Source organism: Hippocampus zosterae, chromosome 7 (genome assembly GCF_025434085.1).
Source record: "Hippocampus zosterae strain Florida chromosome 7, ASM2543408v3, whole genome shotgun sequence".
Taxonomy (NCBI): Eukaryota; Metazoa; Chordata; class Actinopteri; order Syngnathiformes; family Syngnathidae; genus Hippocampus; species Hippocampus zosterae.
The window spans coordinates 3172787-3197211 of NC_067457.1; the positions used below are offsets into that span (position 1 = coordinate 3172787).

Here is a 24425-nt window from a genome sequence, read left to right on the forward strand (position 1 = left end):
ATCCCCCCATCCCGCACTCTTTTTCAAAGGCCACAAAATTCAAAAGTGATACAAGACACCTGATACTTGGTTCATTTATTGAACACACACACACACACACAGACACACACACACACTCTCAATCAAACCAATCCGTCCCTGGAGTCAAGCTGATGTGTCGAAAAGCCTATCGATCATGTCCTCCACTTCCTCTGGGCGGTACTTGTGGTACTTCTCTGGGTTCTTGGTGAAAGGCAGGTTGGCACATCTATAACCCAAAGCAATCACAAAGCAAAACTTCTTATGTTTGAGTCAAAGAGTGTATTCAAAGTGTTTCTAATAAAGTCTTAAAAAGCGTATTAAATGTGTACCAAATGCCATTTAAGCAGCAGTCACCATTTTCAAAACATAACAAGATGGCACAATGCCCCCCCCCCCACCCCACCCCTTATGGTTGTCAGCTCCTCAAATATGTCCGGCCGTACGACATCTTGGTCAGTTCCTCAATCATCCACCTTTTTTTTTTGTAAGTGGGCATGCATGCACCTGTTCAGGAAGCCGGTGTAGGCATGTGTGACGGCTCTCTTCTGAGCCAGTCGGATGAAGTCTCGCTGCTCCTTGTCAGGAACGGCCCATCCCTTCTGGATCTTGCACAGCTCCTCCAGGCCTTCGTTGAAGCCCTAACACACACATACACCGCTGTCACACGCACGCACACATGCAAATCCATTCGGTATGCTGACCTTGAACTTGTCCTTGATAACCTGCCGTTCTTTGTCCTTGAGCTGAAAAGAATACAGTGTGGGTTACCGTGGCGACGCAGCATTGCCATTAAATCGTGAACGCGCGTCGCCGGCGTCTCGTGCTGACCTTGGCGCCGGGCTGGAAGGCGGGAAGGTTTCGCTCGGTCAGGTGCTCCGTCACTTTCAGCCAACTGAGAAGAGCAGGGGACACCGGAGCGAGTTGGCTTGGAGCGACGGCGGGGATAAACTGACGCAAAAGGCAACAGAAGGAGGAGCAAGGGCAGGAGGGAAGGAATGGGGAAGATGCGAGGAGGACGACGACGACAACGAGAGCACCTGCGTTGGTAAACGTGTATTTGTTGCTCGATGAGCTCTCGGTATGAACTCTCAGCTCGCTTCTGAGTCACCGTCACCAACTGGATCAGCTCCGACCTGCGCACGGGAACAGACGCGCACACATCAGCACACGTGTGCAACGCGCACAAGCCAGTCACGTGATGTGCGTGCGCTCTGACTTCTCGAGAGACTTGAGGATGTAGTTGTAGTTGTTATGGAGGAAGATGGCGCTCAGAGCCGAATCCTCGTACACTTTGGACTTGCTGAGCAGGTTCAGCTGAAGGTTCCCCAGGACTTTACCTAAACACACGGACTCGCTCGTCAGGCTGCGTGCGTGCACGCGCACGCGTGTAGATACGTACAGATGTACGTGCTGAGGAGGCGCTTGTTGAATTCCGACGTGTAGCTGCTGGATGAAGACGCGGACTCTGGAAAACACACACAAACGGCATGAGTGTTGCCGTTACCGAGGTAACACCACGTCCACTCATTTGGTATGAACCATGTTGCTGCAGAACCACAAAAAGCCTCTGGAGGGCGTGCTTACCTCGGGGGTCTAAAGGGATATTGTAAGTGTCCCCCAGCACTAAAAGGGGAGCCCCCAACCCGACAGACAAAGAAGAAGAAGAAGAAGAAGAGGTTAGTGTACAGGAAGTAGAAACATTAGCAGGGGACGTGGGATAGTGTCATGATCGCCCCTCGGACAGGACAGGAAGCTGCACGCCATAAGCAGGAAGTGGAAAGAGACAACAAGTGGCAAGTTTGTGGCCGCACACGAGGACGAGAGCTTTTGAGGAGGTGGAAGCATGGCGGTCATGCAGCAACACGCACCTTCGTCCACACGGGGGCGCCAGAGCTAGGCGGCTAAGGTGCTAACGTGCGGCGTACCTTGTGAGGCCAGCATGGCTCCGGCCGTCTCGTGGAAGTCCAGCAGCTGCTGCAGGAACAGGATGGCCTGGGGGAGGAGCCGGGGAATCAGACAGGAAGTCCACGGCTCAAAGGTTTCGTTTGGCTTACGTTGCTGGTCAGCTCGTGCACCGTGCCGTCCTTGGGCATGTTGTACTCCTTGTCGGGATCGTTCTGAAGACACGCAGAGACAAGAGCGTGAAGTGCCGGAAGAGAAAAAGGAAGTTTGAGAGGATCGTGCCTTGATGCTGTCGGCGAACTCCTCCAGCGCTTTGGCGCCGATGCTCTCCATGGACGTGATGAGCGCCGGCAGCTTGTTCTTGGTGCTCGCCGCCGTACCCTCAACAAGGAAACGGGAAGAGCGAGTTAGCCCGACCGCCGCGCCATCCCCCCCCCGTCCCATGCCGGCCGCCTACCTGCAGCGTGGCGTCAAAGTCGGCCTTGTTGATCTTGAGGTGCCTGAGGACGGGGAAGATGGCGAGCACGGCCGAGTAGTCGTGGCGCAGGATGGCGCGGCGGGCGGCGCCCACGATATTGTCGCCCTCCAGCATCACGTTGTCCAGCGCTTCCTGCCCGACGACGCCACGCTCTCGCTTAGCATCCGCGCCAATTCTCCGCGTACAACAAGTCTCGTTCTACCGTTTTTTTTTTTACTCCAGAAACGCCTGAGCGGCGCTTAAAATAGCAAAGCGTCGGCACCTGAATGAGGGAGTCGAAGGTCTTCTTCTGGTGGTGCTCGGGGATGACCTCGCTGAGGAGGGCGTACTCGCTCTGCGCCAGCTTGACGAAAGCGCTGATGCAGTGGACGTACACGTCCATCTCCGCGTCCAGCCCGTCGTCTTTGCCTGGCGAGCACACGGGAAAAATTGAGCCGTCGCGCACGCCAGATGAACGTAGCCGCACGCCGCGGCGGGTCGAAAATGAGCACCCGCTGCATTGCGTTGGAGGACTTTTTTTTTTTTTTTTTTTGCAGCTCTCAAATGGTTTCTTTCCTTTGTATTTGTTGGAGTCACAAAATAACCAACGGGTTGATTTATTGTCAGAACATTTTTGAGAAATAAAATATCCAAACCCAATTCCGATGAAGTTCATTCATTCATTCATTCATCTTCCGAGCCGCTTGATCCTCACTAGGGTCGCGGGGGGTGCTGGAGCCTATCTCAGCTGTCTTCGGGCAGTAGGCGGGGGACACCCTGAATCGGTCGCCAGCCAATCGCAGGGCACACAGAAACGAACAACCATTCGCACTCACACTCACAACTAGGGACAATTTAGAGCGTCCAATCAGCCTGCCACGCATGTTTTTGGAATGTGGGAGGAAACCGGAGCACCCGGAGAAAACCCACGCAGGCCCGGGGAGAACATGCAAACTCCACACAGGGAGGCCGGAGCTGGAATCGAACCCGGTACCTCTGCACTGTGAAACCGACGTGCTAACCACTGGACTACCGGGCCGCCTCCGATGAAGTTGTGAAACATAAATCAAAACAGAATACAACAATTTGCAAGTGAGGTTCAATCTCTAGTGAGTTGAATACTATTGATATAGACGACAAGATATTTCACATTCAAACTGATCAAGTTGATTTTTTTTTTTTGGAGCAATCAATCAGAAACACGTTTTATGAATTCCGAGCCTTTTTTTTCTGGATTAAAATGAATTTCATGATTTTAAAATTGTCCCCGGAGCCCGAACGTCTGCTGCCAATGCCTGTCAGTCTGATGGAGAAGGGGACGGGGTGCTGGGCGCAGGGGGGTGGGCTGCCACTCACCTGGGGGGCCGCCGTGCTTGTCAGCCAGCGCCTCAGAGATGAGTCTGGCCCGCGGGTCGTGATCGGAACCTGCTGAGACGGACCTCGTCAGACCGCGCCGCCGTGACGAGGTCCTGGGGGTGGGTGGGGCAAAGCTAAACTCGACACCGGCCCGCCACCGAGCACCCGGGGGGGGGGGGGGGGTAGCGTCACACCAGCAACTAGAGCCCCTTTCACCTCCACTTACCGCAAAAGGGACCGTCGCAAGTACAACGAAGACACGGCATGAAGGAGGAAGGGGAGGGTGACAACAAAGGGGGAAGAAGAAAAGACGAAGGTGGATGAATGGGAGGGGCAAAATAAGAGCTAAAAAAGGAGGAAGGAAGGAGGTGAGGACGAGGAAGATGAAGAGCAAGACCCATGTCAGGAGGGGCGTGTTGGGGGCGGTGGAGTGACAACAAGATGAAGAAGGGGAGGAGGTGGAGGACGAATGGCACGTCAAAAGACAGCGGATCCGAAAGCCCGCTTTCACCCGAAGAAGGGGGGAGGGGCTCAAGTTCAAGCCTTAAGTCTCAAGTCCTTGTCTCAAGTCTCAAGTCTGCGTCTGCGTCGTTGTGAGGCGTAACTCTACACTGTTCCACCACAAGAAACGGAAAAGAGAGCCCGAGAAGAAGAAGAAGAAGAAGATGTGCGCCGGTTACCTTCCAGAGGTGCCAGGTTGGACCCCCCCTTTTTGCCATCCAGCCCATGCTGTGAGTACTGTTTCAGAAGGTTCTGAGCCTTGCGAATGGTCCCTGGGCCCCAAGAGGAGCAGGAGGAGGAGGAGTTAGAGGAGGAAGGGCAGCAAGGTCAGGAGGGTCCCGATAGCCAAAGGGAAGAAGAACAAGTAGAGAAAGCACAGCCGCGCAGTGAGAGATCAACGAGACGGCCAAAGAGCACACCCTCAACGAGAAATCGATAGTCAACCCTCGCCTGGTTTATCGTGGGGGGGGGACAGGCTCCACACTACGGCCGCCGCATGTAAACGTGACTTGTTCATCTGCCTTTTTGCTGTTCGTTACACTGCACGTCTTGCGGCTCAGTGCTGCCCCACATGTTGTGGCAGAACGTCACAAAACGGGATTCTTTCGCAACCCACGATAACCCGGCAGGGGTTCACTCAACTTCTTGTGAGCGCCACTGCAATTCACGCACACACAGAGAGCATGGTCTCTTAGCAACGGGTAAGTGTCAGCTGGCAACTCAAGCTTGAGAGATAGCAAAGCACCGAGGGTTAATCACATGGCGACGTGTCGCATCATGGAGCCAGAAAAAGACCTTGAGAACTACAGTACACGCTAGAAAATACTACCTGCGTCGACGCCATGTTGGATGCAGCAAGGCCGAGCCATGGCTGCTGCGCACGCTTTCATGTGCATCGAGGAGTACGGCTTTTGAGCGACATTATAAAGTTCTACTCGTTCAGATTGAGTGACTGACTCCTTCGCAAGATGATTGCCATTTGCTGATTTGAACTGTCGATCAACGGCGGACTAAATGAACAGCTTGCCCCACTGCCACATCCAACATGGCCGGCGTGTACTAGCAAACGGCGAGAGGAGACGCCGTCTTACCGGGCCTCTTGGGAACCTTCTTGGTGGGCGTGTCTTTGCGCTTGGCCTGGATGGCGGGCGAGTAGAGGACAGCCGAAGAAGCGCTGTTCTTGCGCAAGTGCTCCTTCAGGCCTTTGATGGAGCGATCCAGCTGGCTGGAGCGGATCTGGAAGTAGACCGTCATGAAGTCTGCCAAAAAAAAAAAAAAAAAAAAAAAGTCATTCATTTGTCAGAAAAATGGCTAAAATTGTCATCTGTGTTTTCGAAAGTGAAAGCAAATGTTACTCTGAGCCCAAACGTGACATATGACAAGGCGAGCGCGGTTCACCTTGATTGCGTCCGTATTCCACCAGCCATCCGCCGATGCAGATGATGTCGTGGAGGACGGCTTGGGGCAGGTGCTCCAGTATCACGTCCTCCTGGACGTCCAGCTCGTCGTCGGCCACGCCGATGGCATCCAGGATGAGCACGGGCGGCACTGGCTTGCTGTAGCGGGTCAGCAGGCTGCGGAACTCCGCCTCCAGGAGCTCCTTGCCCTTCTCGAAGAGTCCTTTCTGCAGCACATTCCAATTTGAAGGGTGAAGCGACGTAAGCGGCGCACGCCAACGGAGACGCACTCCCAACCCCCAAAAGCCCACAAAAACTAGCTTTTTCCAAAGAACAGTGTTTGAGATCCATTAGGGGGCATTCAAAGACAAAAACGGCTGAACGGGTGAGCGGCAGGCGGCGGGTCGTACCACTGTGTTGAGTTCGGGGCTGTCAGGATTGTTGTCCTGGAAGTACTCCACGGCTTTCTGGATCTTGGCGATGCATGCCAGATACTCGTCCAGGCGCCCCGTCGGTCTGGAATACAAACGCCGCAAAGTCAGGAGCAGTGGCGACCTTCGATCCCCCCCGGCCAAGAGCTCCCCCATATCCCATCCCCCAGCTCACCCCTCCCTTATGATGCGGTCCGTATCCTTGGCCACATGGTAGTAGCTGATGACGTGGTCCATGCAGGACAGCGTCTTGTCCACGTTGTCCTGCAGACGCTGCAGGTTCTCCGTCTGCTTGTGCACGGGAATGATGGAGTTCTCCAGCTGCATCAGGCGGCTCTCAAAAGACGACAGAATGGACACCTGCCAAAAGCACACACGCGAGCATCTTAAGCCACCCGCATTCGTTCACAGTCAAAAAGAGTTTCCATGTTGTGCATGCTTTGCCCAAGATACCCCGAGGATCAACAAGGCTACATATTCAAGGGCGCTGTGTGTTGTGTGTGTGTGTCTGACCATTCCATTGGTCAGCTGATCACTCTTCTCAAGGTTCTCGCGAATGAATGACAGGGTCTCTTGTTCCTGCATAACAACACAAAAGAGGTCATGTCACTTGTGCTGCTGAAACTAAAGCGGAGAAGCACTCCACAGACGTGTAGCATTTATTTGTGTGTGTGCTATCAAGAGGGTAGCTGTTGTAACCTGCTTGAGTTTCTCCTCGATTTCTCTCTTCCTGGCCGACGCGTCCTCGGTGGGGATCATGCTGGCAATAAAGGACGACCACTTGCCAATGACAAACCAACAAACTAGTCCAAGTGGATGATTAAAACGATCATGATTTGGTCGGAAGATCGCTTCGCAACAGGACAGGAAGTTCAGCTTCCTGTAGCTTCGGCCACTTCCGGGTCTGACGTCGAAGTAAAATACAGCCTTCGACTCGAAGTCAGGGAGGCTATTTTACTGTGCTTGTTAAACAATCGCTGAACTTCAGTTAAAAGTAGAAAAATGGGTGACTCCAATTATTATCAGTGCTGTTGCATTTCTCATCACATATCGTGTAGTGTTACTTTCTGTCAAGATTATTTTGAAAGCGCAACATTGTTTTTCTTCCGATAGGAAGCGTTTCGCGTTCCCAATGTTGTTTGTTTAGAATGATTTAAGTGGCGTGGATTATTAGAAATGAAATCAAAAGGGAATCAAATACAATTCTTGTCTTTTTTTATTGAAATTCGATCGGCTAATGAATGAATGAATAATAAATAATATTCGTTTGTCTATGTCACGAGTGTGCAGTAACCCAGATCTCCACATGGAGTAGCTAGTGCTATGTATTGAGATCAATTCATAAAAATTATTGTACACCAACACAGTTCAATTCATGTATTTTAAGCACAATGCTTGATATTATCACCATGATTTGAAGAAAAAAATGAAGTTAAGAAAACAGTCTTTTTTGTATTTATTTACATAAATAAATCCCAAAATACATGACGATGTCATGCAACAAACTGAAATGTAGGTGGCAGGAGGAAACAATAGACAACAGTCTTTCATCACCCTTGAACACTTGAGAAGAAAAGTAACAACTGGAAAAAGAAATAGAAATAAAATGTAAAATGTGTGTTCCGTTCATGACAAAAGGGAACTCTGAAGCAGGAGAGCCCCTGCTCTTTTTAAGATTCCTCCGCCTTGGACAGAGTCTGAAGTGGAAAACACAAAAAGGAGTGTCACTTTTCCATGGGGAAAAAAACAGTTTACCCCCGCACCCCAAAAAAACAAATTACCTGTTTGAGAAATTGCCTTCCAAAGTAGTTGGTGGCCATATTTTTGAAGTCTGTCTTTCCTCCCACTTTACACCTGACGTATCCGTAAAGGTTGGCTCCCTGCAGCACCAGCCCCATGAGCACCACTGGCTGCACACGAGACAAACACACCACCACCACAACAATAATTCAGCCAAATAAACATTGGAAGGGGAATAACCTGAAAAGAGTGAAGATGGACTGATTTGAATCAGTCAACAAATTTGAACATGGTAGGTTAGTATGTAAAACTGTCTTCATTTTGGAGTTTTATTTTGAAATATATAGTACTTTGGGAATGGGAATAGTTTCATTTGGTCGAGAAATTATGTCAAAACTGTTAAATATGGGACTGATGCTTCTCAATGGGAGAATTTTGTATTTTGGGGAGAAAGGAGTTACTATAGCAACACACAATTCTTTAAAAAAATTTGTGGCGCCTGCTCCACAAATAATAATAACCATAATAATAAAGACCCGGCCGTGGCAGCCTTACCAGCCACTTAATGTTGAACTGAAAGAGGGTGCTGAAGGCGAACACCACCCACACGAGTGGGCACACGATCAGACCCAGCCAGAAGATTCGAGCCTCCGAGTCAGAACTTGGCTTTTTCCTCGGCCCCTGCACAAAACCAAAAACAATCCGAGAGCAGCCATGAAGCGGAGCAGCAGCCATGCGATCGCACGAGTGCGATGTCGCGTCACATCACCTTGCGCGACTCAAACACCCAGTGGCTTTGGCCGTCCTCGTCCACTTGGTTCCACCACCGCAGGGCCACCATCAGACGTCCGCTGATGTTCTGTGTGAGGACAACAGCTTTTCAATTTTTCAACACATACCAAACATCGGTGTTGACACACACGCACGCACGGCCACCTTGACGGTCCAGAAGTCGCAGGAGAGCAGAAGGATGATGGCCACCATCCCTCCGATGGAGCCGTTGCCCAACCTCTCACATAGCAAGTACACTAAAATGGCGCTAATCCTGAAGAACAGGTGGAAGAAGCACGCCACCGGATGCCTGCAAACATAAACATCAACATCACCATCAGCATCACCATGGCGCTAAATGTGCAAAATACCGCTGGATCTTTTTTGACAGAGCAGACTGACTTGATGTTTGTCTTCTTGGACAGTCTTTGTCCGGCGTCCTCCTCGGCGTCAAACAGAGCAACATCTTCCTCGTTTTCCTGAGGGAACGACGAGGACGAAAGAGTAGACACAAATCAGCTCGGTTGTGCAACAAACTTCACAGCATTCCCCAGGCACTTTGACATTTTTTCCCACTCGTTTTTGTCATACTCGTAAAGCTCTGCGTTGAACAGCCAAACGATTGTTATTTTCATATAGTGTACATTGATCAAATGCAGAAAGAACGGCATCGAAAACACATTTCCTGAAACAATTTCGAAAGCGTTTGTAGTGACTTTTAATAAGAATTGACGAGCTTTCTCAAATGCTAAGCGTGCAAAGTCACACTCGGCGAGCAGATAATTATTTTCAACACGTTCTAAACATCAATTTTCATTTACAACACACGAAAACATGCTTCGGTAAACAATAAAAGGATCACTTACGTCTGTTAGCATGGCGACGCTCGAGCGAACACTTCCTGCTTACCTGCTAGTCGAAAGACACGTCACTGGACGACGTGCTCACGTGGCCCATGCGGGTTACGTCACGTGACGTGTGCGAGGATGACCTATGCATTGAAATGACAACACAATTGAAAGTTTCAACAAAAATGTAGAAATGGTGGTTGTTAATATCCATTTTATTTAAAAACATGAAATGTCTACTTTGTCACATACGTCTGCGAGCATGTTGGTAGTCGAGGCACCACTTCCGGATACTTTACACGTCAATGGACGCCAGCGTGTCACGTGACCTGAGCGCGTCACGTCATAGGTGGAACGAACTACCCTACATACTGGGGTAAAAACGATAACCAAATGAAATGCAAAAACAAGAAAATAGAAAAGAATTTATGAATACATAATTTGAAAATAAACAAATAAAACTGTGAATTTATTTATTCATTATTAAATTCAAACGAATTTTATTCTTTGTCTTTTGTCACATCTATTTTGTCCAGTGATTAACTTGATCGATTACTTTGTAGAACACCAATACAGTTTCATATTTATTTCTGTCATCTACAGTCATAAAGTATTGCCTTGACCTGTTTTAATCAAAAATAAATAGGATCCATTTGGGAGTGTAAACCTTTCAATGAGTTCATCCCAAGTGAATTCAAGTTTATAGCAAACGGGTACTCACGCTGTGTAATTGTCATGTCAACACTGATATACACATAAAAATACTTTATTTCGTGAGTTTATTTCTCCTTGGGAGTATCTGGGGGTTCGTGCATGGATGCAGAGTTTCATTCTCAGCAATTCCATGCAGACATGCAGGAAGTGTGTGCATGTTGACATGATATAAATAGAGTGACACTTCCTCCCTCGTCGCAACTAACACACACAGCAGTAAGCTTCCCGGAAGATGGACGGCGTTTCTTGGCCTTTACGGAGGAGGGACGCCGTTTTTGGGGGACGTGGGCGCAGAGGGACACTTGAGGGGCAAGGCCTCGCCAGGTGGCACCAAAAGCACCACATTCTCCTTCTTGGGTAACCAGAAGGCGGGATAGAGTGGCTCCAGGAACTCGGCCTCGTAGCGGTGGATGAGCGTCATGGTCTCGTCCACGCCGTAGAAGGCTAAGAGGCCTCCGGCCGAGTCCACGTACACCCCTGCGGGAACACGTCGGAGCCTTCACTACAAAGTCTTGATATCCAGCTTAAGGTCCATGTGCATGGTACAAATAAATGGAACCTGGACCTAACCCGAACCATCAAATAAATGACAGAAAATTCTAATTATTCCAAAATGGGCACTGCACTGGTCCTGGCAAATTCATTGGTCTTTATCTTTGGCGCGACTGATCAAATGCAGAGAGTACACTGTCATGTCATAAAGGTGGAAAGCTCTTTCATACAGACCGAGTCGCGTAAAGTTCCCCGCGCTGAGAGGCGTCTCCACGCCGCTGTGCCAGGCGGAGAAGGCGCGACCGTTCCAGTGTAGGCACCAGGAGAAGTTGTTAGCGGTGATGCAGCCGCTGCTGTCGCCGCCTTTGCGCTGGATGCTCTTGTAGGTGAGGCCCACGTGCGTGCCCTCGCCGCCGATGTCCGCCTCAAAGTAATGGCGGCCCAGGTAGAAACTCTCCACCGCCAGCACCTGACGCCAGTCCTGGAAGCGCTCGGGGAGGTCGGGGTAGGGATGCTGCCAGGGCGTGGTGTTGGTCACCTTGCGGTTGTCTTCGGTCAAACGCAGGAAGACGTGAGCCGTGTCGGCGTCGAAGCTCACCTGAGCGCCGTCTGCAGGACATCAAACCAGATTGTTTGGAGGACGACTTTTGTCCAAGGCTTCTTTTTGCGCAGTTATCTTGCAATTATTTTTATATTATATATATTATTATAAATTAAAAAATTTATAATAAATTTTAAATTACAAATTATATATCTATATATTATTATCTTTTGGCACACTTACACTTGAGGAAATCGGCCCGCGTGACCGGCTCGGGAAGGGTCATGCGCTGTCTAGCTGCAACGATGGTCTGCACCGTCGTCTTAATTCCAACATTGTCTGAAAAGGAAGCGCACATTTTTTTGCGATCTGTCGGTCACACTTAATCCCAAAAAAAGAATAAATAAATAAATGCCCGACCTCTGAACTGTGAGTCAGACCTGCGAACCGCTAGTGCAACACTTCTTGGAAAGTAAACACAAGCTGAATGGCGGCAACTTTTGTTTGGTCAAAATGGTTCACCTTCATTCCAAAAGTCTGCGTCACTTCTAAACGTTCGCCGACTCGCCTCCATCCAACCTTGGCGAATAAGCGCGACCTGGACGGCTGACATTCTGACGCCGAAACCTTGGAAAAATTGCTGCGGCGTCGGGGGGGTCGGCTGATTTTTCACCGGAGTGACGAGACATTTTTGGCAAGGGGCGACGCTCCACACCTGCGCTTTACTCCTGACACGCAGGCGGAACATTCCACACGAGTAAAAACACGCCTGCAGACGTTCAAGCGGTGATGGGAATCATCAAGAATTTGCAATGAGAGGACCTAGATTGCATTCGAAATCGTTCACTCATCGCAGACTTACAAATCCTTGAAACGAGATGCCTTTTTGTTTTGTTTTGATTTTGTTGTTGTTGCAACAGTTTTTAGCACATTTTTTTATTTTTTTTATTTTTTGCAGAGGATAAAGAATACGTCTATGAGTGCTGTTGTCTGTCTACAAGTGTTGCACCACCGTTTTTGTTCAAATATCCAAATAGCCATTCCTTGAAGAGTCTAAGACACGGAGGCTATTCCTGAGCCCGTTGAATGTGTTTTGCATTGTTCGTTAGCGTGATGCTACGAAAAAAAAAACAATGCGTCGCTTTTTGCTCTCCACTCACCAGTGTTGCACGTCTCCCTGACCTTGTCCATGTAGGACGTGGCCAGCGTGGCGCAGAGCTCCTGCGTGGCCTCGGCGATCACGTGGCTGATCGACTTGAGGCCGTCCATCAGCCCAATGTAGACGCCGGGCAGCGAGATGTCAGACGCCTCTTTCTTCCACTCGCAATACTCCTGCAAAGACGTGGGAGTCATCTTGTCAGGAGGATCAAGAGAAAACCGTTGCACTTGAACATTCGAAATGGCGTGCGCAGATCACCTGCAGGAAGTCGACGTCGTTCTTGTTGCGCGAGAGCTTGTCCACCTGCGCCCGCGTCTTGTTCAGCTCGCCGCACCTTTGCTCCAGGTGGGCGCGGATGCCCTCGGCCTGCCCCAGCGCCTGCTTCTCCTCGGCCTCCAGGATCTCGCTCACCTCCCTCTCGGCTTTCTCCACGGCCGCCCGCAGCTGCTCGAACTCGGCCCGGACCACGGCGCGCACCTGCGTCACCGAGTTCTGGATGGACACGGTGTTGAGCTGCAGCTTGTCCATGGCGTTCTCCGCCGCCGTCAACGTCTTGGTCATCTCGCCGCGTTTGTCCTTCAGCTCCCTCTGAGGTGCAGACGGACACTTTTTTTCTTATGCGGGCCGAGTATTATTCCCATAGACAATGAAACGAGTTTGACAGCTCTGTCGAAACAATCCTGTGTGTGTGTGTGTGTGTGTGTGTGTATGTGTCCCTAAAGTGAAGGTCAGCGACTGTCCGAAGAGACACAAATAGCTGAAGCTTGATCTCTTGCGCCGCAGTGTTGTGTTACCACAAAGTTAACAATCAACCAATCGAGCAAACAAAAAAAAGTCAACCATCCAAATCAATCAACTTGAAAATGAGTTTGAACAATCAGAAAAGGATTCTCTTCATCAAATAGAATTTCGACTTGTTGACTTTTTGGGGTGGAACGTAGCGGCCCGCGACCTACCTCCAGCTGGCGGCGCGCCTGCGCGACGGGGACGGTGTCGTGGCCGCGGTGGTCATCGGCCAAACAGTCGCGGCACAAGCAGCAGGCGTCGGCGCGGCAGAAGAGCTCCAGGGGCCACTTGTGGATCTCGCAGGTGCGGCGCTCGATGTCGCGCAGCGGCGCCACCAGCCGATGGTTGTGGAACTTGGCGTTCTCCAGGTGCGGGCGCAGGTGCGCCTCGCAGTACGACACCAAACACGTCAGGCACGACTTGAGCGCCCGCCGCGGACGCTCCATGCACGAGTCGCACACCACCGTGTCCTCGTCCAAGACGTCCTCCTCTTCCTCCTCTGCTGCCTCCTCCTGCTGCTGCTGCTGCTGCTCCACTGTGGAGCAGCAGCCAAGTGTGGTTACGTGCGGACCTTCTTTATCCTCACTATGTCACGAGAGAGGCAACAGCGCTTGTGGCATCGAGTCGAGTCCAGGACAAGCAGCCACTACTTGGGACGAGTCATGTTACTAGTGCAACGCTGGAAGGTTTGATTGCGTATTAGTGGCTCAAAACTTGTCTTCATGGTGAAACGGGACAAGTAAGACACGGTTAACCCGAGCAGATGTCAACTAGTGTGCGGTTTTGTCACGCTGCTAACAAGTATTTGTCCTACATCAAACCTGTTCTTGTGTGCAGAAATTTACAGTAATGGAAAAAAAATCAACATTACTCATTCAAAAAAGAAAAGTTGTTCTACTAGTTTATGAAAGTTAGTCAAGTGTAGATGAAGATTTAGGTGGACGTGAAGGATGTGGAAGAAATGCTTTCTTGGTCCTCACCCAAGTGCTTGTCAGGAGCTTCTTCCGCTTGTGGGCGTCCCTCTGGGACCCCTTCTGAGCCACTTTGCGGTTCTCCCCGGGGCTCTCCTTGGGAGTCCCCTTCGGGACCTCGTTGAGGTGCGGCGTCCTGCTGCCGGGGCTCATCTCGCGCGGGCTCCATGTCGCCGTCTGAGCAGCTGTGGTCGTCTCACTTCTTGACTCGCGAGCGAAGACGAGAGCGGACGAGCCGAGAGGCGGCCGCGCCTCGATGGCGTCACTGACAAAAGGGGGGAGCCCGGCCCCCTCGGCTCCCACGCGGGCGGAGCCCAAAACTGGCTGCCGACCCACCTGGCTGACAAGATTCCGGCTCGCATTGCTGCACTGGAGTGTAACACGCGCACACCCAATCAGCACAAACAAGCTGCCGCACCCGTGCAGGTGTTGCGGGAGACAAATTTACTTTACATCCTGTTGCACACGTAAACACAATGCACATGGACACCGACCCGTCACTGAGGGCGGCCCGGGACCGCCCACCAAGTAGCCTTGGGCACCGCCCACTTGAGGCTTGAGTCTCAGAAAAGTACATTGTATTTCGACACGATTTTTAAATGTTATTTTATCATGTTTAGAAAAGTCCACAAAGCCCTAATCTGCTAACATTCATTTTGGTTACTCATTTGCATAACGTTGTTGGGTGAAAAGCGAGTTCATGTGACTTCGGCATGCACGGTGTCACACGTGGCTCGAAATACAGGAGACAAAGGAAGACAAGAGGAAACGCAAGAGGAAATCTGGAGCCAGCGCGGGAACGGTGTTGAGTTTCAGAGAGTGCGTTGGTGACCAGTGAGTTATGTCATCTTATTGACGTGTCTCGAAGTACACATTGTCAGAAGCAGCCGTAATCTTTTCCATCAAAGCGTTGTTTTTTTGCCAACTTTACCGTAACCACGTTACCGCGGAATGATGAAGTTCTCATCACGTCACGAAGTCCAGTACCGGAAATGGCACCACTTCACTGTCACAATAAGAGCACCTAACCGGATGTGCTTCTTAAATCTTGCTACCTTAACTACGCATTGTTTAAAACCACAGCATACGGTGTGCACACGTTTATTGGCCTATTTTGTGTCTCTCTTTCGGAAACACATATACAACCTCCACACCCAAATACGTTTCTGGGCCTTTGAACGCAAACATGTGCCCATCAATCATTTCCAGTGACAAATATAGCATCCCCGCTTGAATAAAAGGAGATCTCTTCAATTGCTGGTTGATAACTTTTATTGAACAGCCATTGTGTGAGGAGCTACAATACAAAATAAATCGTGCGGAAAGATGTTTACCAATGTGGCGTTTTCACTGGACGCCAACCAACCGCGTGATGGGCGGAGCGGCCACCATCAGTTCCTGATATTTGTGGAAGAAAAGACGAAGGCGGGAAACGTAGCCGTCCTCCTGGTACGGAAGATTCCGATCGGCCAGGTAGCGACGCACCGCCGGTTTCACCTGACACGCAGGCGCATGGAAAGCCCAACTTGTAACTATCTTGCATCTGTTGCATGTGGCGGCGTGCGCTAACCTTGAGACACATGTTGTCGGAGAGAAAGGGGAAGAGGTGGTGCTCCACGTGGCAGCTGATCAGCGAGTGTCCGAAGGTCCAGTCGAGCAGGACGTTACGCGGGAGGTTGAGGACGCCGTGAGACATCTGCAGCAGGCGCGCCGGCCGAGCGCTCCGACTGTACATGGCCAGGCCAATGTGCTGACAAACGCAAAATAACTTTTTTTTTTTGGTCCTATCCCATCAAAATGCAACTTTTCCCACATAATTGACTTTTATATTTGCTCAACGTCATCCAGGCGATCCAAGAAAAGACTTTGGCTCCTCACCTGGAAAATGTTGACGTGGATGAAGGGCAGGGAGAACATGGCCCTGGTGGCCAACATGCACAGCCCGGCGCCCAGTGGCGAGCGGAAGCCCGACACGGTCAACAGAAGCCAGAAGTGCGAGGCCACGCCCAGCAGGATCAGAAGCACCGTCCTCAGCAACAGCACAGCCGACGCGCCTCCCAGTTCAGCTGACGGGTGCAAAAGGCGTCAATCGCGCAACGCATGGATAAAGAAGATGTACAGTTTGACTAAGACACACGCACACATACAGCGTGGCGCACCGACCCAGGGCAGCGAGGGGCGTGACGACGGGCACGGCGAGAGGCGCCACGAAGAGGTAGAGCAGTCGGGGAAGGCGCGGGAGCTTCCACACGCTGGAGTCGCCCATGCCGATCACGTTGGTGTGAGCGTGGTGCAGCTTCACGTGACCCGCCGACGCCACGTGCGCCGAGAACGCGCCGCAGATCTGCTCGACAGCATCAAAAACATCCACGATGTCGGCTCGCCGTTTGTTTTGACAACGATGTGACAAAAATCAACACGCAAGAACCGGACCTCGATGAAGAAGAGGGCCCAGAATCGCTTGGCGGCGGGCGACTGACTGAGCGCGCCGTGACTGGCCATGTGGCTCCCCTTCACCGTGATGACGGCGTGGGCCACGCCCATCAGCAGCAGCCCGCACGCGAACCGCGGCGCCTCCGACGAACGCAGCAGCAGGAAACCTGTCGTCACGGCAACACTAAGCAACAGGTAACGTGGAGGCAAAGCGCCACGGTGAGTTGAAATCGAGTTCACGGGGCGGGGGGGGCGGGCAACAAAAGATCAATAAAGCACAAGGCCGCGCAAACAGACCAAGGGGAATGATGAAAGCAAGAAAAAAAAAGAGTAATGGGGGAAAAAGGAAGTTAGACGGAAAATCGCATTTCTATCACACGTTATTTCATTCCTTCACGGGCGTCTCCGCGGGACGCCGGAGGATGACTTACCGGCCGGCAGGCAGACGACGAAAGCGCCGGCCAAGATGGCGCAGTCGAGCCCCCTCCGCTCCCACCAGCTGCTCGCCTTCACCACCGCCTCCACTTTCCGCTTCAGTTCCTTCATGGCGCTCTCCTCCTCGCCATCCTCGCTCCTCACCTTACTCGCTTCCGCCGTGCCACCTTCTCCGTCCATGTTGTCTGCCGATTATGTTCCGCAAGAAGCGTGCCGCGGTGCAAAGTTCAAAGGTCACGTTGAAAACCAGGTCAATAAACACTATGCCCGATCATTGCCATCTTCCCGTCTTTCATGAAATGTCCCTCATTATTCATTTGAAATAGTTGAGTGACTTTTTTTTGGGGGGGGGGTACCTCAAACCTCTATTTCCTGTTGTCGAAATAATGTGCTGTTACTTCTGCTTGTTTCTTCACATAAACAAAACAACACAACAAGTCCGAATAACACCGCTGGCTTGTTTTATGCCATTTTATTTCAAGACCGTTTGGGCTTTTTTTTTTTTTTTGCCACGTCTTCCTCGTGAAGGCGATGACGAAGAAGTCGTCGTCTTAAAGCTTCTGGATCTCAAAGAGTCGGATGTCGGTGTCGTACCAGATGGGAGGATCCAGGTTGCTACGGCGACCAAAACAACAAGTGAGCCGCGCGCACGCACACGAGCACGCACGTTACGCAGACGGGCGGCCGACTCACCGCAAGTAAACGACCCCCCACGTGTACGTGTGGAACCACGACGACGTGACGGCGTTCGCTTGGTACTTGCGGATCAGGATGGGGTGCGGCACGGGCAACAGGCCCACCAGGGTCCCGTGCTGGAGGAACTTTAGGATTTCAGACTCATCCGTCAGACCCCTGACCACCGAGAAGAAGTACAAAGATGTCCGAGAGGAAGAAGACGATGTCCAAAACGGAAGTGTGTTGCAAATAATTCATGTCCACCCCAGAAAATACGTTTGAATTCACGAACGTTCATGAATTCACGTATTTTTTTTCCCCCCATCAAGCTAACGGAATAAAAATACAACTTTGGCGCCATCTTGTGGCGTGGTGGTCTCAAGACAATGCGTCGTCGTGAATGGAGGCGCTTCATTTTTCAAAACGTCCTCATATATTGGCAAATAAAAGATTAAAAACAAACGTTTTTACACGAAACCGTTTACACGAAAGTACACGATTTGAAGCGAGCAGAATGAATCTGGTATTTTTTGACGCATTTTACGGCGAATATTTGGCGCCGCCTTGTGGCCTGTTGTTCCCAAGAAAAAGTGTTGTGAGGAGAGATACCTTCATTTTTCAAAACGTCTTCCATCACATATTGGCAAAGTAAAAAAAAGAAAAATAAAGGTGACTTGGACTTTTGCCTTACTTGTCGATGCAGATCTTCTCCACCTGCGGCACCAGAACCTGCAGAAGTCGCATGATGGTCTGCAGGGGAAGTTTGGACTTCCACGACAGCACCTGAAATCACAACCAGCCGCCTCAAATGTTGTCCTCGAGGGAGACGTTAGATTTTTTTTTTCTATTTTCCCCGGAGCACCATATTGCTGTTGATATGAGAACGCAGACTGACCCAGTCGGGCGTGGGGCTCCAGGGCGAAGAAGCCGAGGCCCTGGCTGGGAGGCGAATGGCCCCTTTGCTCTCCTTCTGCGTGCCCTAAAAAAAAAAAAAAAAAACTGAATGCTTCCAAACGCAGTCGCTCGCCTAATTATCCCAAAAGGATTTTTGAGGAACTCTTTGGGTCCGGTCCGCTATCTCGAGTTGCGTACCTCGTGGTGGTCCCTCTCCGAGTTGGACTCGGTGTCGTTAGCCCCGCCCACGACGCTGCACTCGGCGGCGGTCCGCGCGCCGTCCGAATCGACGGCGCCGTTATCACCAACTTGGGACTTCTGTGTGATGTTGTGGATCCCTGACGGAAGAGAGGACAGAAGGTAGGTCTATGACTACATTCTTTGTCCTCACTGGTAAGACAGCTCTTCTTTCTCCTCTGCAAAGAACGACTTGTGTTTGTGTGGCCCACTGAGGAAGGAGGACAATGTCCATTGAACTGAAGGACAGAATGATTTTTTTTGTGGGGGGCGGGGGATAGTCTCCTTATCAAGAACCTTGCATAAATACTGAAAGCGTTTTCCTTACAGCTGCGATGTGGTTCCGGCGCGGCTTCCAGGGAACCGACCAGGTCCAACTCCTCCTGTCGGCTTTTCGGGCAGGATTCCGTGCCTGCAGAGTTGTCGTGGGAAGTGTCGGCGCTCTTTTTTTTCTTCTTCTTTTGGTGCAACAGCGCCTTGTTGATGAACGCCGCGTCGGCCTGGAGGTTGGCGAGCCGTTGGAAAAGGCTCCTCCCCCGGATCAGGGAGTACACCAGGTTGCTGTTACCTGCGAGGAGGGCCGGAGCACAGCGGTTTGAGGTTTGGAAGGGTCTACTGGAGCGGGGGGGTCTGGTGCGATTAAGGTGAGGGTTTGCTGACCGTCAAACTGGTACTGGATGATGTTGTTGAAAACCTCCAGGAGGAAGAAGACGAGCTGGTGGTTGTGCGGGGCCGAGAACAGGAACCACGGCCCGGAGAAAAGCTCCAGGAGGTGCAGAAGCTTGTTGGCCGACACCATGGACAAGCTCTTCAGGTACGGAGAAACTAGTACATGCCACGCGGGACACGTGATGGAAATGATCGGCAAACGACAGGCAAAGGACAAACGCGAGACGAGGAAATGACGGACACCGACGCCTCACCGTTGACGATGATGGTGAGCAAACAGTCGAAGAGCGGCTGCAGTCGCCGATGTCCGCACGTCATCATCCTGTGGAAGATCTGCGGAGGCCGTCGCAAGCAGTCAAAGCCAATCGGGCTGCCGTGTTTCTTTGGCGTGCGTGCGGCGGCGTTACCACGAGCAGCAGGTCGGCGTGCGTCCCGCTGAAAACCGGAACGTCCATGGGGACGCGCAGCGTGAAGGGTTTGTTGAGGCGTACGCCAAAGTTCCTCTCCCCGCTCAATAGCAGCAGGATGAAGACGCCCATGTGGACCAGGCCCGTACCAGCTGCCGACGACACTCTGGGTGTAAACGGGACTTCGGGGTTGCCCGGGGGCGGGGGGGGGGGGGGGTCGAGCCACTCACAGGGATCGGCGCGGGCTTCGTTGAGGAAGAACAGAATGGGGACCAGCACGTCCAGAACGTCGCTGCTCTTCAGCACGAAGAAGAGGAATTTCTGTACAAGCACGCAGGCGTTTATTACCGTGGTTAGGTTAGCATTAGCATTTTAGCTAGCATTCGCGTTTCCCTAGGGGGTTAGAGTTAGCTTTAGCATGAGCATGACATTGAAGACCGGCATTATCGTTCCCCCACGGACGGAGGCTTTTGGCCGTCCGTTCACCTTGTTGAAGTCGCACAATTTCCAAAACAGGACGAAGAGTTCCTGGTGGAAGGTGATCTTCTTGGTGGAGTTGGGCAGGTAGGTCTGCGCCAAAGGGTTGTTGAGGAGCCGGCTCACACCTTTCAGGATGAAGCTCAAGTCCTGAAAGACAAAAACTATTTAATCATATTAAAAAAATTATCTATAACCGTCACCCGTCACCCTCGCCCAAGCCACCAGATGAGGTGGCTTGGGCATCTGATTCGGATGCCTCCTGAGCGCCTCCCCGGTGAGGTGTTCCGGTCATGTCCCACCGGGAGGAGACCCCGAGGAAGACCCAGGACACGCTGGAGAGACTATGTCACCCAGCTTGGCTGGGAACGACTCGGGATCCCCCGGGGAGAGCTGGAAGAAGTAGCTAGGGAGAGGGAAGTCTGGGCTTCTCTGCTAAAGCTGTTGCCCCCGCGACCCGGCCCCGAATAAGCGGTAGATGATGGATGGATGGATGGATGGATGGATGGATCTATAACCGTACGGGCAGCAGTGGAAATGAATCTCGCCTCCTCACCTCTTCTCGGTGGATCCTGGACAGGAAGTTGACAAACTGGTTCTCAGGACCACACAACTGCAGGGCAAGAGGGTGTCAAAAACTTAAAACCTGCATTCGGTTTCCCCGAATATCGGTCAAACCTCTCTTTGGCCCGGAGAAAGAAAAAAAATATTTCTCCTTGAGCCCGTGCCTGTTCCCAACTCATGTCATCCTCACATCGGTCTCGTCCTCGGCGGCGGCGCGGGGTGCGCCCTGCTCCAGCGCGACCATGAGAACCTGAAGCGCTTGTTCCACCAGCAGCTGGCGCTGGTCTGACATGAGCAAGTGGTCGTAAGGGAAGCCCCATCCGGAAGGCTGGTAGGCGCACACCACGTTCAGCAGCGACGTGAAGAGCGGGAGCGCGTGTCTGAGCGTGCGCACACACACACACACACACACACACACACACACACACACACACACACACACACACACACACACTCAAGCGCTTCCGAAATGTTCTCACTCACAATGAAAACGCTCACACTAGTACCTGTTGGCGGCGGAGCAGAAGAAGCGCACCCAGGGGTTGACGCGATGCTCGGCGGGCGCCAGGTAAAGGACCTCGGAGAAGCACGTCAGCAGCAGCTTGAGAAGCTCCGTCCTCCAAAGCACAAAAAACACCTTGACGCAAAAAACACGGTGACTAGATGCGGCGCGTAGGGGGGGGCGGGGCCTCGCTCACCTGTTTCTGTCATGGCTGGTGTTGAGCGGCGGCGATTGGGAGAAGCCCACGCCCGCCTCCCAGATCAACTCGCAGCTGTCCACCGCGCCGTCGGCGTCTGCAACAACTTCCTGTGGCCCATATTACGCGCTGTTAGCAGCTAGCATTAGCGCCAAGGCGTCACCTACTTGTTCTGGAATCATTCAAATGTCGTTTATCCATTTGAGAATAATTGAAATGCTTTGTATGCTTCAGGAATATTCTGGAAGTTTGGTGTGTTCAGTAGCAATATTCTGGAATAACTGGAATAAATGTTTTATGTTCAATAAACGACAAACCAAATGTTGTGCATCTTGGAGGAATGTTGTGGAATATTTTCAGTGCTATCTCACGAGTGAACATCAGGCTGCCTTCCGCATAGTGTTGTTGTTTGGGGGGTAGGGGTTTGCCCCCACTCTGCGCACCCCCTTCTTGTGGACTCTTGGGAGTGTTTACTCAGGCTGTCCGGTTTCCACGCCTGCTAGTCAAACATGGCCGCTCCAAACTGACTCCGGAAGATGCTAATGAGATAACAGCTAAGCTCACGAGTAGTTTAGTGCTGTGAGCAAACAACACGCCTTGTTAGCTTTAGCTGCAGGGTGAACATAAAATCAACAGTGGAGAAGCGGCAATGTTTGTGCTGGAAAGCGATGGTTAGCCGAGCTTCTGGAGCGCAATGCATTGTGGGTAGCGGAGGAGGACTCGCCTGCCCGCCCCGCTTACGGCCCTGGACAGTGAAGTCGGGACAGAAGAGAAGGTCGGCGATGGCCAGGAGGAGCGACTCAGCCAGGGGGCGAGCGCCATCGGGGTCATCATCGTCGTCGTTGTCGTTGTCCTGGCAACACTGCGGGAAACAGGAAGTGAAGGCAAAGGAGACGCTGGGATTGGCCAACTGCAATGTTGTGACTTGTGATTGGAAGAGCTCCTTCATACAAAGAGGATTTCAGATTTTTTTGGGGGGGGGGCGCGGGAGGGCCACAATGCGGGCTCTGTTTGGACTGCAACAAGCAGGTAACTAGAGAACAAGTGATGGGTGGGGGGGGCAGTAAGAGGGGGAGTGATAAAGGGACTAAAGGCGTGTGAATGGGTGTTAAAGGAGGAAGTAAGGGGCTACGGGAGGAGGTGTGAGGGGTAAATCCGGATGGTCAGCAAGGGTGGCATCAGGGAGGGGAGGGGGAAAGCGACTTAGCCGAGCAGGTGGGTGCCTACTTGCTTACGGGCGGCAGGCAGGCCGGCCCACATGAAGCCTCGCCAGTCGGCGTCCTCGAAGACGAAGGGCAGCACGCGGGTCAACAGACGCGTGCAGTTTAGGACGGAGACGCGCTCTCGCTCCGACGGGCAGCAACGATCCGCCGCCCGGCCCAACTTCTCCACCGCCTGAGCATTGAATAAAAAAAATTAAAAGGTATCGTGGGGCCCGAACAGCAAGCCGCCAAACTCCCCCGCACCTTGTAGCACAATGTGGCCAGGTTGGATGGAGATTCCTCCCTCAGCGCTCGGATCTCAGCCGGCGGAACTAAGGCGAAGATGTCCTGGACCGACATGGACGGCTCGGCCCAGAACTGGTCCCAGAAGACCTCATCCGATGCTTCCACGGCCTACGCAGCACCCGTCAATCAACGCGTTTAGTCACGTGTCATATACACCTTGTTTGGGGTAAAACACAACTCTAAAGTCGGCAAAAAAAAGTGTGTTGTTCTGAGACGAGAGTGTGCGTGATGACGTCAAATGAGGGGAAACAGTTGACTGAATCGCGCATGTCAATCATTTATTTGTCAAATTTGTTGTTTGTCTGACAGCTGCCAGTCAGTCACGTGTCATACAGTGCGTTTACGTTATTAGTTGCAAAAGCGTCACTTGGATGGACCAAAAATTATTTACGTGTGTGTTGTCGTTGTTGTGCCATCTGTTTGCGTCGTGTGGCTGCCCTACGGCAGCCGACCCCCGTGACCCGGTTCGGTCCGCTTGTCTGACCTGACCTGAGTGGAGCTGGTGAGCTGGATTACAGCCTTCCTGAAGTGAAGTTTGCTGTCACCGCTGCCCATGTTTCGTCTCGTGTCGTCGGTGTCGGTTCGGCTCCTGCAGGTGTCTGCAGCAATTGGCAGCAGGTCCGCTGGTGATGAGGAGGCGTTCGGGGTATGCTCGGACACTTGAGGACTCTCTCTCGGCCGTTCCCGTGTCTTGCTCAACTCAACTTCATAGCATCGCGCTTTCACAACAGCTACCACACTGCTTGGTTATTGTGTTTTTCGTTTTTGAGGTGGTAATTGTGCTAACTGCGGCAGTCACCACCGTAGCATTTAATTCATGACTTAATATCATGATAGCTGTTTGCTTTACAGCCTTATTTTTCTTTCTGTCAGTAATGTGTACTTCAAATTTACCCTCTTTAAAGAAACAAACATACCTGACTATGTATTAATAAAAAATATAATATAGAAATTTTAATGAAAATATAACAAAAGTGGGAAAGTGTTTATCAAGACTTCTTCAGGAAACTTTTTAATTCCCACTGTCGTGGAAGGCAACACCATACCCGAGCAGGAACTCAACTGGAAGACTTCCGGGATTGAAACGTTTTTCAATTTGAGATTCATCCGCTTTTTGATGACGTCACACTCTGCTGCCGTGACGAAGACGTCGCCTGGGAGTCACGTGATCCAAATATGACCGTTTTGGCGTTTATTATCGGAAAAGTGACGTCGCCCGTTCGTAAGAGTGACTAAGTAGCCTAACCGTATCATTGTGCTGTGCTCATGAAGTCCAAAATATGGGGGTAAATGTTTTAATGTAATTTTTTATTTTTTTTTGGTGAGATTGTTGAGCTTTTT

At 51.5% G+C, this 24425-nt stretch overlaps 6 protein-coding genes across 17 annotated transcripts in view; 1 reads left to right on the forward strand and 5 right to left on the reverse strand.

Moving 5' to 3' along the window:
• LOC127604625 (uncharacterized) overlaps window positions 1-24425 on the forward strand; it is an 84314-nt gene that overhangs the window by 55377 nt on the left and 4512 nt on the right. The gene's annotated exons all lie outside the window — the stretch shown is intronic.
• Window positions 57-6948, reverse strand: exoc7 (exocyst complex component 7). 9 transcript variants are annotated; one of them, XM_052071773.1, is made up of 21 exons: window positions 6765-6948; window positions 6579-6644; window positions 6241-6425; window positions 6045-6150; window positions 5636-5861; window positions 5329-5496; window positions 4417-4509; window positions 3737-3805; window positions 2664-2809; window positions 2381-2533; window positions 2206-2304; window positions 2076-2138; window positions 1947-2013; window positions 1606-1644; window positions 1421-1486; window positions 1238-1358; window positions 1059-1154; window positions 850-913; window positions 723-764; window positions 526-659; window positions 57-247 (listed from the first exon to the last, which is right to left on the reverse strand). In XM_052071773.1, exons 1-21 carry the CDS (start codon window positions 6822-6824, stop codon window positions 145-147), a joined length of 2166 nt encoding a protein of 721 aa, XP_051927733.1. In that variant the 5' UTR covers window positions 6825-6948; the 3' UTR covers window positions 57-144. The 9 variants fall into 9 exon arrangements, with proteins under 9 accessions (XP_051927733.1, XP_051927737.1, XP_051927736.1 ...); XM_052071777.1 differs by lacking the exon at window positions 4417-4509; XM_052071776.1 differs by lacking the exon at window positions 4417-4509 and having other exon boundaries at window positions 3737-3808.
• On the reverse strand, window positions 7509-9561 carry tvp23b (trans-golgi network vesicle protein 23 homolog B (S. cerevisiae)). The gene is made up of 7 exons (XM_052071809.1): window positions 9443-9561; window positions 8979-9055; window positions 8742-8886; window positions 8575-8664; window positions 8361-8486; window positions 7847-7975; window positions 7509-7762 (listed from the first exon to the last, which is right to left on the reverse strand). The coding sequence occupies exons 1-7, from the start codon at window positions 9452-9454 to the stop codon at window positions 7736-7738; spliced, it is 606 nt and encodes a 201-aa protein (XP_051927769.1). The 5' UTR covers window positions 9455-9561; the 3' UTR covers window positions 7509-7735.
• On the reverse strand, window positions 10175-14472 carry trim16 (tripartite motif containing 16). 2 transcript variants are annotated; one of them, XM_052071784.1, is made up of 7 exons: window positions 14102-14472; window positions 13287-13653; window positions 12589-12918; window positions 12332-12503; window positions 11415-11510; window positions 10865-11239; window positions 10175-10615 (listed from the first exon to the last, which is right to left on the reverse strand). In XM_052071784.1, the coding sequence occupies exons 1-7, from the start codon at window positions 14254-14256 to the stop codon at window positions 10392-10394; spliced, it is 1719 nt and encodes a 572-aa protein (XP_051927744.1). In that variant the 5' UTR covers window positions 14257-14472; the 3' UTR covers window positions 10175-10391. The 2 variants fall into 2 exon arrangements, with proteins under 2 accessions (XP_051927744.1, XP_051927743.1); XM_052071783.1 differs by having other exon boundaries at window positions 13287-13651; window positions 14097-14469.
• fads6 (fatty acid desaturase 6) lies at window positions 15342-17265 on the reverse strand. Its single transcript, XM_052071804.1, has 6 exons — window positions 16952-17265; window positions 16521-16687; window positions 16251-16431; window positions 15966-16153; window positions 15658-15837; window positions 15342-15584 (listed from the first exon to the last, which is right to left on the reverse strand). Exons 1-6 carry the CDS (start codon window positions 17133-17135, stop codon window positions 15435-15437), a joined length of 1050 nt encoding a protein of 349 aa, XP_051927764.1. The 5' UTR covers window positions 17136-17265; the 3' UTR covers window positions 15342-15434.
• Window positions 17413-24333, reverse strand: hid1b (HID1 domain containing b). Of its 3 annotated transcripts, none has more exons than XM_052071770.1 (19): window positions 23574-24332; window positions 23043-23192; window positions 22804-22971; window positions 22301-22438; window positions 21577-21686; window positions 21385-21495; window positions 21069-21258; window positions 20871-20927; window positions 20324-20464; window positions 20068-20158; window positions 19838-19989; window positions 19685-19763; window positions 19422-19586; window positions 19090-19329; window positions 18723-18862; window positions 18526-18609; window positions 18322-18413; window positions 17649-17807; window positions 17413-17570 (listed from the first exon to the last, which is right to left on the reverse strand). In XM_052071770.1, exons 1-19 carry the CDS (start codon window positions 23637-23639, stop codon window positions 17507-17509), a joined length of 2397 nt encoding a protein of 798 aa, XP_051927730.1. In that variant the 5' UTR covers window positions 23640-24332; the 3' UTR covers window positions 17413-17506. The 3 variants fall into 3 exon arrangements, with proteins under 3 accessions (XP_051927730.1, XP_051927731.1, XP_051927732.1); XM_052071771.1 differs by having other exon boundaries at window positions 21577-21682; window positions 22297-22438; XM_052071772.1 differs by lacking the exons at window positions 17413-17570; window positions 17649-17807; window positions 18322-18413; window positions 18526-18609 and having other exon boundaries at window positions 18852-19000; window positions 23574-24333.